Source organism: Physcomitrium patens, chromosome 6 (genome assembly GCF_059467195.1).
Source record: "Physcomitrium patens ecotype Gransden chromosome 6, ASM5946719v1, whole genome shotgun sequence".
Taxonomy (NCBI): domain Eukaryota; kingdom Viridiplantae; phylum Streptophyta; class Bryopsida; order Funariales; family Funariaceae; genus Physcomitrium; species Physcomitrium patens.
The window spans coordinates 11,158,357-11,172,900 of record NC_143415.1 but is presented as its reverse complement, the minus strand read 5'-3'; the positions used below and the strand labels follow the sequence as shown (position 1 = coordinate 11,172,900).

Sequence of the window (14,544 nt, the reverse complement as noted above, 5' to 3'; positions counted from 1 at the left end):
AATTGATGTTATGATAAGGATCAGTTCAATAAACTAGTTATTTTCATGCGTTTACTATGTAACTTGTTTGATGAGTAACCTGCATTTCCTTACAAAGTTATCCTCACAAGGATGGCTTAGAATATCTCTCGGGTCTTTTATTCTTCTGTGAGGAATACATAATAGGAGATTAAACAACTCATGCCTCAATAGGTAACAATTGGTACAAAGTTGAACAAATTTCGACCCAAAACTGGCAACAAAAATGTTGCTTGCAAATTATTCCTTGTATCAACAGGAATTACAGATTAAGAAGTGTTCCATTCTTCGGATAACATGGAAGGATATTGAACCTACTAGGAAGTTTCAGTATTGCATGAGCCAGAGCTGTAGAGATTGATGAAGTGGAAGAGACTACAAACAGTTCTTCCGAAATCTAGCCTGTAGGGAGCATACATCGCAAATCAAACTCTACAAGCCTAGTGCAATGAAATAAAATAAATCATTTCCTCACACGTCGAGGCATAGAAAAATTCAACGCGTAGGAGTTGTGCTGGAATTCGACATCATGGTGTGAAGATCACTCATTCCAGAGGTGAGGGAGTGATTTCCCAAATGTCCTTGGCGTACTCATGGATGGTGCGGTCACTGCTGAATGTGTACGATCCTGCAGTATTCATGATCGACATCCTCGTCCATCTCTGCAACAAGAAAAAGGGTCGGGTTTAGTGAGGAGGAACACTGAATTATAAAGAATTTGCACTAAAATGAAGGCAAATGCTTAAGGCGTCAGGGATTCAGGTGGATAAGTTTGTATACCTGCTGGTCTCTATATGCTTCGTCAACCTTGTCTTGGCATTCAATGTAGGCTGGGAAATCGTGTCCGACCAAAAAGTAATCTCCTCTTCCATAGCCAGAGTCACCTTCCAAAGATCCCAGAAGTTCATTGTAATCATAGTCGCCGAATACCCCACTTCTGATGAAACTCTTCACCTCTTCGAATCTCGGATCAGGCTGGAACTGTTACATCAAAGCCAATTGTACCATCGTTTAGTAAGATCTATATATATACCGACGGCAGTAGCAACCTGATTTGATCAATTAATTCTCATTGACATAATTGAAGCATAATTTGGAGTAATGCAAGCATTTGAGTTTATTGCAGAAAGCGGACCGTAAGAAGCAGTTTAGTTTCTACAGAGGCATACCTTGCCAGCAGCGCGGTCTGCTCTGAGTCCAGCAATTTCATGGGCGTATGCTCCGAACAAGAAGAAATTGTCCTCTCCAACTTCTTCCCGGATCTCGACATTGGCACCGTCCAAAGTGCCGATCAGGACACATCCATTCATCGAAAACTTCATGTTACTCGTGCCACTTGCTTCCATTCCCGCAGTACTGAAACCAAACCACACAACATGGATCAGCACACACCGCAATCAAGTGTCTAGAAGAAGAAGAAGAAGAAGAAGAAGAAGGAAAATAAATAAATAAATAAAACAAAATATAAAATAAAATCTCATCAACAGTGGCCTAAGAGACACACTGGAATGTAACAGATACAGGATGAGGAGTTTGCAGGTGAAAAGATGTACCTTATGTGTTGTGAGAGTTCACTTGCAGGGATAAGAACCTCTGCAACACTGACATTGTAGTCAGGAACCATAATTACCTTCAGCAAGTCCCCAATTTCAGGGTCGTTGTTAACAGTTGCAGCAACATCTGTAATGAGCTTCACAATCCGCTTGGCTTGCCAGTAGGTAGCAAAAGCTTTTCCTCCGAACATGACGACGCGGGGTACGTACTTAGCAGCCCGTTCCTTTTCGCTCATCTCCTTCATCTTCTTGTACCGGTAAATGACACCCATGATGTTGAGCAGTTGCCTCTTGTATTCGTGAATACGCTTCACCTGAATATCAAAGAGGGCATTGGGATTGATTGTGTACCCAGTCTTGGATTTAATGTACGCAGCCAGTTTAGCCTTTCTTGCAACCTTCGCGTTCACCCACTCCTGTTGCAGCTCTTTGTTGTCTGCAAACTGTTACACCAACTGAACAACTTAGAGACTACGTAAAGCACCACTGAACAACACTTACGAGAAAATTTCATGTACAGCAAAACCGACCAGAATGTTGATAAGATGAAAGAGTGTTGGGCTACTTCAGGGTGAGGGGAACGGCATACATTGCGGAGGCCTGATAATTGCTTGGTGTCAAGTACCCACTCCTCTGAGCCGAGCCACTTGGTAATGACTGAGCTCAATTCAGGGTTACAAAACTTCAACCACCTTCTGGGTGTTACTCCATTGGTCTTGTTCTGGAACTTCTCCGGCCAGAGCTGCACGGTAAAAACCATGTCAAAATGTAAACCGCCGACAAAGCACTCCACACGCGAGAGTAGAGAGTCACTGCAGATAAAGTTTTCCAGATTCAATTGCGAAGGTGTGCATACCTGATAGAAGTCGTTGAAAACTTCGTCAATCACAATTTGGCTGTGAATGGCAGCTACTCCATTCACCTTGTGCCCGGCAATCACACACAAGTTGGCCATTCGCACTGTGGACGCGGGTTTCGGAGGGACAACCTCCTCTTCCTCTTCTTCCTCCTCTTCCGCTGCTGCTTCCTTGACGGGTGATTTGGTACCGTTCTCTTTGATTGCAGCATCAGTGACTGGCTTCACCTTCTTCGCCTTCTCCCTGACAGGCTTTGGTGGTAGAAGAGACTGGATGGAAGCAGGAAGATCAACATTCTCGAGGATACGCATGCTTGCAATCTTTGACTCCAACTCTGATTTCTCTACATTGCCAGCAACGAAGCTCATGAACTGCTCGTCGATAGTCTCAATAATCTCAACGTGACGTGGAAGCAACTTCTGGAACGTAGTCAAAGGCCACTTCTCCAATGCTTCAGGGAGGACGGTGTGGTTTGTGTAAGCAACAGTCCTGTTGAACGCAGATACAAAATGAAGGAATCAGTGCCACATCCCACAATTCAATAATAATTGGGGGGAGTGCGAAGAATTGATGCAATAGAACACGAGAAAGGCTTCCAGAGAGCTTACGCTTGAGTAATTTTCCAGGCCTCGTCCCAGGCAAGACCTTCTTCGTCGATGAGGATACGAAGCAATTCAGGAACACAAAGAGTGGGGTGCGTGTCGTTCATCTGGATAGCCACCTTAGAAGGTAGGGCATCCCAGTTCAGTGCACCTTTCGACCTCTCCTTGAAGCGCGCCATGATATCCTGAATGGAAGCTGAGCAGAGTGTGTACTGCTGCTTCAACCGCAACTGCTTCCCTTCCTCGGTGGCATCCCCAGGGTAGAGCACATAGCAAATCTGCAGCAGTGGACATAAGACGTTTGATCATATAATCATATCAATAATTCATCGATTGTTGTGAAGAAAATTACTAGCACGAAATACACTCAGCGAGCAAGCGGAAGTATACATACTCTTTCAGCATTGGCATGAGCTTCGCCGGCTTTGCTGTAGTCGCCAGAGTTGAATGCAGCGAGATCGAAGTCCTCAGCTGCGACTCTGGTAGACCACAACCGCAGACTAATAGTGTTCTTAGTGCGGAAGCCAGGGATTGGCACGTCGTATGCGAATGCTCTCACATTCTCACCTCCCACCCACTCTCTCTTTCCGCCCTGACCCTCCGCCACTTGGCCGAAGAACTTGATGGGGTAGGAGATATCGTTCCTTGGAATTTCCCACGGGTAGCCCATCTGTGATACAGCAGGCACGATTCAATCCTACATGAAAGATAATTACCCTCCGAAAACTTCCAGTTCAACATTAGAAATTGCAGAGCATGAAGGAATGAAATCTCTATTAGAAGTGAACATTAAAGGGTTGCTGCAACGAATGAACCTCGAGCCACTTCTCGCACTGCTCTTTCTGACCATCCTTGGTGATAGATTGCTGGAAGAGCCCATACTTGTAGCGCAATCCATAGCCCCACGCAGGGTAGTTCAAAGTGGACAAGGAGTCCAGAAAGCACGAAGCCAGTCTGCCCAACCCTCCATTACCAAGGGCAGCGTCTGGCTCCTGCTCGGCGACAGCTTCGAGGTCATAGCCGAGTTTGTGAAGGGCTTCGGAATACGCGTCATTTAGCTCCAAGTTGCCAATGGCATTCAGCAGGGCTCTTCCCTGAATCAATCAAACACACCCAACTCATTACTCGACAACGAAAACTACAACTACTAGAGTGGGCATTTATTCATTGAACCTACCGAGTTACGCACGTGCAACTACAGGGAGATAGAGGAGAATCTTCCATTACATAAAGCAATCATCTAGAAGAAGAGGGACATAGAAAAGGACTGAAGCGCAACTCTCAGATACTCAAAAGCGAAGAGCATACAAACCTGCAGAAACTCCATAGACAGATAGTGAATGGTCTTCGCATTCTCCTTCGAGAAGTGCTTGTACGTCTGGTTCCATCTTTCAATCAGCGTATCCCTCAAGCTCTCCGCTGTAGCAACATATGCTTGCTTCAACTCAAACTTGTATGGCGAGAAGGAAGGGGTGTATTCAGCGTGGTACTTGATGTTAGAGGCGATCTCGGAAGGATTTGTTGAGAGAGGGTTGGCTTGGGGCTTGATATCTGACAGCACAACACCAGGACACCACTGTAAAATGAGAACGTTACACGATATCCTCTACCGCAAACAATTGGGTCCACAAGTTATCACTTGAATATCCTCGACAAATCAGGACATATGCTAACAATGCGGGCAACAGAGTCCACTAACCACCTGCCATGTCTCCGAAGACACCAAATTCCGCTCTCGCCGAAGGCAAAGAAAACGGATACAACAGTACCAGCGCAGTGCAAAAACATCAACGAGACACAGGTGAGGACGAAACCTCTTCCTGATATACACTACATTCATGTGACTGATTCCTCTAATTTGAGAGTCTGATATTCGGCCTTATCTTCCACAGTAATAAGAAAATCAAACAACGAAAATGCAACCCTGATTTCTTTACCTACGTAGCGTTTGACACACTGAAAGCGACATCAAAAATCGGAGGCATTCCATAGGAATGTACCCCTAGCGGCTCAATTGTCCATATCCAGTACCAGTCACCACAAATTTCAACACCCATCTCGTTCTAAACAGGAACTGTAACCCAAAGGACATACTAGCAAATACAGGCCTAGGCATCTCCTACAGGATTTGGAGGCGAGAAAAAACGGAAACTCGGCCAAAATGGAGGGAACAAAGCGAACCTTTGTCAGATTCCCCCGCAGCCGACGCTTTCTTCGCCCGGGGCTCGCTAGCCACAGCTCGGATACCATTCGAGCACGGCAATGCAGCATCGCTGCTGCCTTCCAAGACACCTACCTTGATTCCAGAACTGATAGACATCTTCCAGCTGCAACACGACGACCCAGAAGTTGAGCAAACGCTCTCTCTTCTCAGTGAAGAACTGGCACCGAGAGCTCCCGAGACGCTCAATGCTATGGGAGCTTGAGCTCCGAGTGCTGCTGAAACACCCATACCTCGAGCTCAACAAGCTCTTTTACGAGCTTGCGCAGCAGTGCCGCACAATATCGCAGAGACCGCCGTTCTAATTATTGCTCCAACACTGACTGACGGATCTGTGCACCACCTCCTCGAAGTTCAATCCTAGTTGAGAAAACAAGTGCTACAACAGAGGTGCTGTGAATGGCAGGACAGCTGAAACCGAGCAGAGTAGCAGTGATTTAAAGGAAAGATATTTTTCCAAAAGCGCTGGTGGCGTTTGGTCTTCGCTGTTACCTTCGCTTTTCGAGTGATTTCCTTTTGCTGCCATCCGCGGCATTATTCTGCAACCCACTTTTACACTTAAATGATTTCGCCTCAGATAAAAGAAATTGGTTGGCTCAATACTCTCGTGTGGTGAGTGATCCACACACTAGATGCAAGACCGCCTATCAGGGTGCAGATGTGGTTATTCTAAGCGAAGGAAGGACGGTCGCCGCATGTCGGAGTGATGTGATTGCATGTAAATCTAGTTATCGCTCATCAGTTGAATTTAACTTGATTTAGTCTAGTGGAATCGGTAGTTTCTTATCTTTCACAGCATGAAGCTTCATGCAATACACTGGAGAGAAAAGAATGGGGACAGCTGAATGAAAGTAACCGAGGTTCTGTCCACGTCAGAACGTGAAAAATCTTTTCCTCACTGAACGCATCATAACGCAGAAAACAACGAAATCGAATCTTCTTTTTCCCGTGGTTTCAGCAGTCGAGATATTTGCCCCGTTTTATTGAGACTTCTATAGTATATGTCAGTTTGCGCGTTACACCTCGAAGACGACAGGAATACGCATTTTGAAAGAGAGGTTCCGTAAAGAATTTACCCCTGCACACTAGTGAAAGCATGCAGTTTACTGTACGTGTTCGTGCACTGGAAAATTGTGTCTCAGCAAAGTTAGAATGTTACACAAATCTTAACATTGCTTAGCTGCACCAACACAGTTTCCTTCCAGTGGATGTGGACATGAAAAAGTTGTGCACGTAGTGGACAACGACGTACCAGAAATCTAGAAGATAGGTCTGATCAAATCAGTACAGTATAAGAGAACTGATGCATGGTGTGATCGCATCAGTGCTAGAATAGAAAGCTTGAAGGATAGAAGTACCAAATTCACCATATCTATCACAGATCATTCACAGGGCACCATCTGAGCATCACATCACATGAACTTGACGAAAAATTGCTAAGCTTGTAAGTTTTGCAAAAGTCCATTGGTTATTAAAAATAATAATCACCTCGCAATACCTTCACGAAGATCCACGAAAGTGAAGTCCAAGACAGCTGCATGCTGAAGTCAATATTTTATTTAATGGACAATCGCCTTAAAACAGGAATAAAAATATACTTTGGCATCTAGAACTGAAAACTAAAACTTTTCTGAACAAATCAGATCTGCACAAATTATACTTGAGGAGTAACTGTACTTCGACTACAGAGTGATATGACGGGAATAATTAGAAAAAAACTGACTCAAAACTACAAGCAAGAATGAGGATAATAGCCCTGCCAGAAAACCTCGGAACCTTACACCACTAGTTGACGAGAGGCTACGTGTAGAACTTGTTGGGATACCCTATGCAAATGGGTACTTGTTTATGGTGCTGAAGACTTCGAAGTTGACATTTAGAGTGCAACGACCCTCAGTGCAAGCCACCCCAATACCTGTAACATTAATCCGTGTAACTGTCCCACTACCTTATCACCTAAAACATATATACAACGTTAGGTGTATGCTAGTAGAACAAGGGATTCCTATTCCAAGGATTATGATTTACGATCACATGCGTTGCTGCCTAACATGATTATATACCGTTTTAAACAGAGTCCATGAACGCCACCATGGATGTTATACAGTGCCCCCGGTCTTGGTGTACTAGGCTAAAACCTTCATGCCCATAAATTGTCCTTATTGCTGCCTCTCTCTATGATGCGATGTGACAGAAAACGGTGTGCAACACATTTGCAGTGTGTCGAGCAATAGGCACATCATGGGCGGACAATATAACACTAGGAAACTTCTGTATACAACCAAAGGCTGCGTGAAGAATGCAACCCGGTCTTCTATTAAGATGAATGTGAGTTACACACATCTAGTGCCAAAATAAGGACACTACTCTTGTGCTCTTCGAATCTTCACAGATAGTCTCCTGAACTAAGAAATAAATTGCAAATTTTGGATCTCACCGAAGATTTGGCATTGAGCTTCAGCTTCAGTTACAAACGCTAAGTAAACGCCCAAATAATGTGTAGTGCAGAAAAGAAATTCTATCGCGAAACCTTATGGGCCACGGAAGAGACCAACAAAAAAAATTGGACCTCCTAAAACAGAATGTTTGAGGATCACAATGCACGTAACACTAAAAATCTCGCTGAAGGACCTACAACTGAGCATTCGCCGCCTCAGCTTATGCCTAACAGCCCAGCAGGTAACAACAAGACCGTCATACATGCACTCAAAATCACTACAACCTCAAACAATTCCAGAAAATCGCCGGCTTCAGACAAGTTCTTCATGCCTTAGTAATCTACACACTTAGAAGCGTCGTTGCCCAACAAAGTAGACATCAACCCGCAGAAGCACCACATGGGCCGAGACTGTGAGTGTCTAGGCAAATTGCTTTTCATTACTAGCCTAATTGAAGAAATCTAAATCCACGCCCTCTTGAGAAAGACGAGGATGGTTTTCAAACCACAAACTCCACTCCCTTTGGATTTCAGGTGCGTAGATCGAGAGGTTGCAGATCCCGCGCTCACAAGCTCAACGCACTACTCCAAATCTCTAAGAGTGGTCCCACCCAAAAAGACTCGAAATCGTCATCTTTCCAACTGACCAAAACACATGCACCCTGACATTAAGTCAAACACCATAGTGCAGAGGCAGAATTGCACCTCGACATCCTCAAAAACAATACTGAGCAAAAATTAGAGTTTCACACCTTCCAATGGTCTGGTGACAGAGATTAAACTGTCTCACCCACGAGACCCAATGTCATCAGCCTCTGAAACGAAACTCCCATCTCGAGAACAGCCCTCGGAATTCGCGTTTAGGGACAAGACTGAACGAGAATGATAATCGGTAACCCATACCCAGACCCCTCGAAACCTGGCTTGGCAGCATCCCAAGAAAGCTACAGAAAAACCCTCAGTGAAACACATATCACTGAACTCGATCGCATCATTTCGACAGGGCACCATTGAAAGGTCGTGAATGGAAAAAAAAGCATTTGCCAATCTCACCATCTCTGCAAATCGATCCTACTAATTGTCAAGTTCAAACACAATAAGAGCACCGTAATATGGAATTGGGTGACTGTGTTTGCGTCTGCTAAACGGATTCCGAATCAGTCATGCTGCGGATGTTGCGCCGAATCGAAAAGAATTGCTCGGGACAACGACATTGCGCCCTAAACCTTTGTAGACACTGGACTTTGAAATCCTAAAACTGAACTCCACAAGAAAAACCCCTCAAAACTTGACAGCATTGCACCTTACAATGTACCTGAGTCCTTGGAAAACGAAGCATTTATTTCAGCTTAAACTTCATATATCAATCATTTTCAGGAGTGTAAACAAACGTTAAACTTAGGAAGATTTTATATCAAGAAGTCAGCTTTCTAAAATCATGGCACAAAAGTCTTGTAAAGATTATTTACTTCGTGAAGAATTGCTCCTAACTTTGGATAGAGTACAAAGGGAGGTAAGGCAATGAAATGAATCAAATTATATTCAAATTATATGTAGGTCAAAATATATCAACTTATAGTTAAATAAAATAAAAGTATGAATTAATTTATATCAACTTATAGTTAAATAAAATAAAAGTATGAATTAATTTATTTCATTGAAGGTTATTTAATAACTTTGATATAATATTCTAATTTTTTTCCTAAAAAACCTTGATACATCAAATACTTTTAAATTGCATCCAAATCCAACATATTTTTTATAATATTTTATAAAAGCATATTTTTAATCTCATATATATATATATATATATATATATATAAATAATATCAAGGATATGAATTTCAAAGAGCTAAAATATCAATATACTCTTGAATTACTTGAAAATATTAGAAAATCATTCAAAGATGGTATGATATTAAATTAGAATGGCTATTGCCAAAGACAAGAAGATTAAAAAATCTTGACATAAGACTAAAGACTAGAAAGGTAGAATGAATAAGACTTCACTCTTGTCTTTATAAATATTATCTAACTAGAAGCTATATGGTGGCGTGTCAAGGACAAGAATTCAATGAAAGTAAATAAACAAATGAAACTCTCTCAAAGAAATATGACAAAATAGAAATAGAGAAGTATGTATATTAAGGAAGAAATTGGAATGGCTATTGCCAAATGACAAGGAAATTAAAGACTCTTGAAACTAGACTAGAAGTAAAAAAGGAGTTGATAAGAGTGAAGAAGACTTCACTCTTGTTGTCAAGGACATACACTAGGAAGTTATAGAAGATTCTAGAAGGTCCTAGAAAAGCTTTGTAGTTTGTAGAAGCTACTTGAGAAGTTTTCAAGCTTGTGGAAGTTGCTTGAGAAGCTTCCTAACTTGTAGATGTTGCTTGAGAAGCTTCCTAATTTGTGGAAGCTACTTGAGAAGCTTCCTACCTTATAGTATATATAAGAGTCGAGACTGAGGGGATCCTCAGTCTCAACAATACACCTCTTGGAGCTCTAGCTCACCTCTCTAGTGTTGTTCTTGTACTCATCTGATTAATCTAGTTCTTGTCGATTCTTCTTGAGCTTCTTGTTTAGATTTTCAGTCAATATTTTAAATTCATAACACTTGCCTTTATATATACTATCTATCTAGGATCTATGTGGCAACATTCTATAAGACCTCCAAAAACATGTTGATTTTATATAATACATATCTTAACTTGCGATGCAAGTTTTTTATATGGGTGCCATATAATTAGCTTGTTTTGTAAGCTACCAATACATGTGACATGTGGTTAGCTTATTGATCAAGTTTCTAATCTATCAATCAACTATAAACACATATAAACTCAAAATAGCATCTAAAGCTTTTAAGAAGCTTTTCTAGAAGTTATTATGAAATTAATCTACTTTTACTTACTTCTACCTATTCATATTACCTAAATAATAATTATAATAGATATGTATTCATGACATTATCCCTCTTTTTAGGGACGAGTTCTACGAGAAGCGGTGCTTATATGTTGAGGAAGTCTAAGATGCAACAAATTATATTTGCCATGTATTCTGATCTTTGTTTCTTTTGAAGGTAGTTGATGGATGCTCTCAGCCACTAATAATATCTCATTCCAAGGTGGGAAGACTACCATGTTATTTAATCATTGTTGAAACATTTGTAACTTCTTTCAAATAAAACATTTGTAATACCATCAAAAGTCATTTCTACCTCCAATATAAGTACGAAACATTGAGAGTTTCTTCTCAGGTTGTGATATCAAACACATTATATTTTTCCATCTATTTGAGGAAAAATATGTCATTCTTGAAGGTCTTTACATCTATTATATCATCTTGAAGGATGTGATAATTACAATGTCTTGTCCAGTAAGTCAATAAATGATGGCTTTTGAATTGAATCCGCTCACTATTTGTTTTCCATCTCCTTAACGTCACAATTATATAAAAACTACAAACAAGAATAGAAGGTAGAATGTAATCTTTCATAATTTATTTTCTTGTAATAAAAGTTTGCTATTTTTCATCTTGGTTTTAATGGATGTCATAAATGAAAAGCTTTGACCTTCTTTGCTGCATTTGTAAGATTTTTTCTTGGCTCTCATGTGTATTTTCTAATATTGTATCTGTGCTAGTAAATAAAATATTCAACCCTATGTGATTTCCATCTTGAGTCTAAGACTTTTTGTACCTTGAATTCTTAATTATTATCCACTTCTATAGGAGGTAGTAGTATTTGTCTTCTTCTCAAGATATCCACTTTCTTATATGGCTCTAAAAGAGCCACATGAAATATAAGATGGATTTTCATAGACAATGGTAGATGTAATCGATGAGTGATTAGATTGTCTTATTTACAAATAAGAAATGGTTTAAGACTATGATAATCCAACTTATCACCAAGAAAAATAGTTTTAATATTATGACAAAGTAATCATATCTTATCACCAATATAAAAATGAAATTGTTCTTTGCGATAAGCATTTGTGTTGCTCTTTTGTTGTTCTTAAGTCTCTTTTAGCCATGCCTTCATTGTTGTATGTAGCTCAAATAAATGATTTGTCAAATCTTCTATCGTAAGATTATCAACTTTTGAAAAGTCAAAAGCATCAAGTTGTAAATGATAACCATAATTAGTAAAGAAAGAGGTTTGTTGCATAGAAGAATATATTGTGTTATTATAAGCAAACTTTACTATTGACAAAAGAGTTGTCCAATCATCTTATTGGTAGTTAATGATATACCTCAAATACTACTCCAAAACTTAATTTACATGCTTTGTTTGTACATCATTTTGGAGATGGAAAGCCGAAGTTAGTTTTATGTCCACTTTTAACATCTTAAAAATTATTCTCTAAAATCTTAATACAAATTGAGTTTTTCTATCTAATATAATATCCTTTGGCAATCTATGATAGTAATAGATGTTGTTAAGGAAAAGCTTAGGTGTTTCTTCACATGTGATAGCTTTTATACATAGTACAAGATGTGCCATCTTCGTAAAATGATCTATTATTTCAAATATAGAGTCGTAAGAATATGAAATTGAAAGATTATTAATAAAATCCATAGAAATAAAAGACTATCATTGTTTTGGAAAAGATAATAGTTGGAGAAGTCTTTAGGATTCATAACAAGGAGTTTTTGACCTTGAACAAACATCATATGACTAGACAAAGTCTTTCACTGCCTTCTACATTTAAAGCCACCAAAAATCTTTAGATATAAGTTCTTAAGTCTTATAGTATTCAAAATTTTTGCCCATTGGAAAGTCATGACATACTTGATTGAATTTTTTTGACAAAGGTTGAATTAATACTCAATATTAATTTTATTGCTTGAAGATAAAAATTCTTTGGCTTCAAGAAAATTATTCTTTGGTGAACAAAAGATATATATATATATATATATATATATATATATATATATATATATATATATATATATATATATATTTTGGTGTAAGATAAAAATATCTAGAAAAAGCGTTTGATAAATCTTATTATTTTTCAAGTAGATAAGTGATCTTAAAATCAAATCTTGATAAAGACATGCTCTAACATACTTGGTGATAATTCAAAACACGTGTTAACATAAAATATTTAAGATTCTTATGGTTAGTATAAACAATGACTAGATTAAAAGCACCTTCTAAATAATGGTTCTATTCTTAAAAAAAAATCTATAACTACAAGAAGTTTTTGTTGTGAATCTTGTAGTTGATCTCGACTACTAAAATTTTTTTTGAATAAAAAGTTATCAAGAAAATTTTATCATCTATTCCCATTTGTGATAATACGACATCCAAAGCAAAGTCAAATGTGTTTGTTTTCATAAAAAATAGCTTAAAAAAGTCAACACAATAAAAGATTGGTGTAAAAATAAAGACTATCTTCAAAGCTTCAAATATTGCTTCTGTTTCTTGATTCTATTGAAGTTTTTTTTTACAAGTCAAATGTATAAATGGAGCTGTAATTTGAAAAAATTTCTTAATAAAGATCTGATAGTAGTTGCCAAATTTCAAAAAACATTGGACATCTCTTACTATTTTTGAGATCTTTCAATCGATAATAGTTTAAACTTTCTTAGAACCCATCATAAGTCCATCATTTGAAATGATGTATCCTAAGAGGTCAACTTAAGTAGTGTGGAATATACACTTTTTTTTCTTGTCATAGAATCTTCTATCTTTTAATTTTTGTAAAACTTAACAAACATAAAGTTTATTTTTTAAAAAAAAATAAATTAAGATATTGTCTTGATAACAAATAACAAAGTCATCTTAAAACTCTCAAAAAATATTATTCATTAGATATTGGAAAGCTACTTGTACATTTTTAAGTCCAAAAGGCATGATGTTGTATTCAAAATGTCCATACTTTGTTTGAAATGCATTCTTTTATTCATCTTCTTTTTTGATGAATATCAAATTATATGTCCCTTGTAGATCTATTTTTGTATAGATCTTAATTTGATTCAATTGATGAAGAAATTCAGATATTAAAAGTAGCAAGGGTTCTAGGTGCATAGTCTAATTCTAGTTATGATAAACCTAAAATGATTGGATTAGAGGAAGATCTAATGATATGAAATATCAAAAAGCTACTATGACCATTAGTTGTTAATTTTATATGAAGGATTTCATGAATAACATTTCTTAAAGATAATGGACAATCATCTATGACCTCTATATGAACAAGTTTAGTTTTCTTTACTAGTGATATGCTATATTTTTTACTAAATTCTTCATCTAAAAAATATATTGAGGCTCCTAAATCTAACAAGGCAAAGGCTTTGTGATATTTAGGTTCTTAAAATAACATTTATTGTAAAATAAGGAGAGGATTTTGAAGAGAGAATAGAACCTTCACTAGGTTTTGTATATGGTTCTAGTTGCATAATCCCTATTGTAGTTGGACAAACTTGTTTTTTGACATACTATCTTCTTTGACGGCCATACTCCTCATTTTGTGGTTGTATCACTTCTTTGGACAATGGTGAATAATGTACTTAGGTTCTCCATAATATAAGCACAATCCTTCTTATTAATGATGAATCTTTTCTTAGCAAATAAGAGGCTTAAAATATATAATATTAATTTATATATCTTCTATTTGTAAATATAGGTATTTAGAAGATGTTGGTATTGTCATTGAATTATAATAACATTGACGTGCACTTATGGAACTTTCAAATCAAAATTCAAAACGTCATTTGTCACACCTCACAACAAAATGAATTACTTGACTCAATGTTTGAGGATCAGATAAGTTGAGCATCAATTTTTTTACCTTATATTATAATTTGTAGAAAAATTGGCTAACAAAAGCAGCATCATTCTACTTGATAT

At 38.2% G+C, this 14,544-nt stretch overlaps 1 protein-coding gene across 1 annotated transcript; it reads right to left on the bottom strand.

The window, feature by feature from the left end:
• Positions 1–219: 219 nt before the first annotated feature.
• Positions 220–8,799, bottom strand: LOC112283391 (alpha-glucan phosphorylase 1). Its single transcript, XM_090251568.1, has 18 exons — positions 8,634–8,799; positions 8,259–8,330; positions 7,887–7,966; positions 6,274–6,329; positions 6,046–6,114; positions 5,744–5,790; positions 5,576–5,662; positions 5,212–5,492; positions 4,343–4,581; positions 3,846–4,124; positions 3,425–3,700; positions 3,037–3,308; positions 2,428–2,917; positions 2,161–2,313; positions 1,572–2,014; positions 1,188–1,374; positions 799–999; positions 220–680 (listed from the first exon to the last, which is right to left on the bottom strand). Exons 1-18 carry the CDS (start codon positions 8,726–8,728, stop codon positions 564–566), a joined length of 3,444 nt encoding a protein of 1,147 aa, XP_090107694.1. The 5' UTR covers positions 8,729–8,799; the 3' UTR covers positions 220–563.
• Positions 8,800–14,544: the final 5,745 nt, after the last annotated feature.

Coding starts and splice junctions, on each gene's coding strand:
- LOC112283391 (XM_090251568.1), bottom strand. CDS start 8,728: ATGCTTTTTTTTCCATTCACGACCTTTCAATGGTGCCCTGTCGAAATG. Junction 5,493..5,575: donor GGTGGTGCACAGATCCGTCA/GTCAGTGTTGGA, acceptor AAGAGCTTGTTG/AGCTCGAGGTATGGGTGTTT. Junction 2,314..2,427: donor TTTTCAACGACTTCTATCAG/GTATGCACACCT, acceptor TTTACCGTGCAG/CTCTGGCCGGAGAAGTTCCA.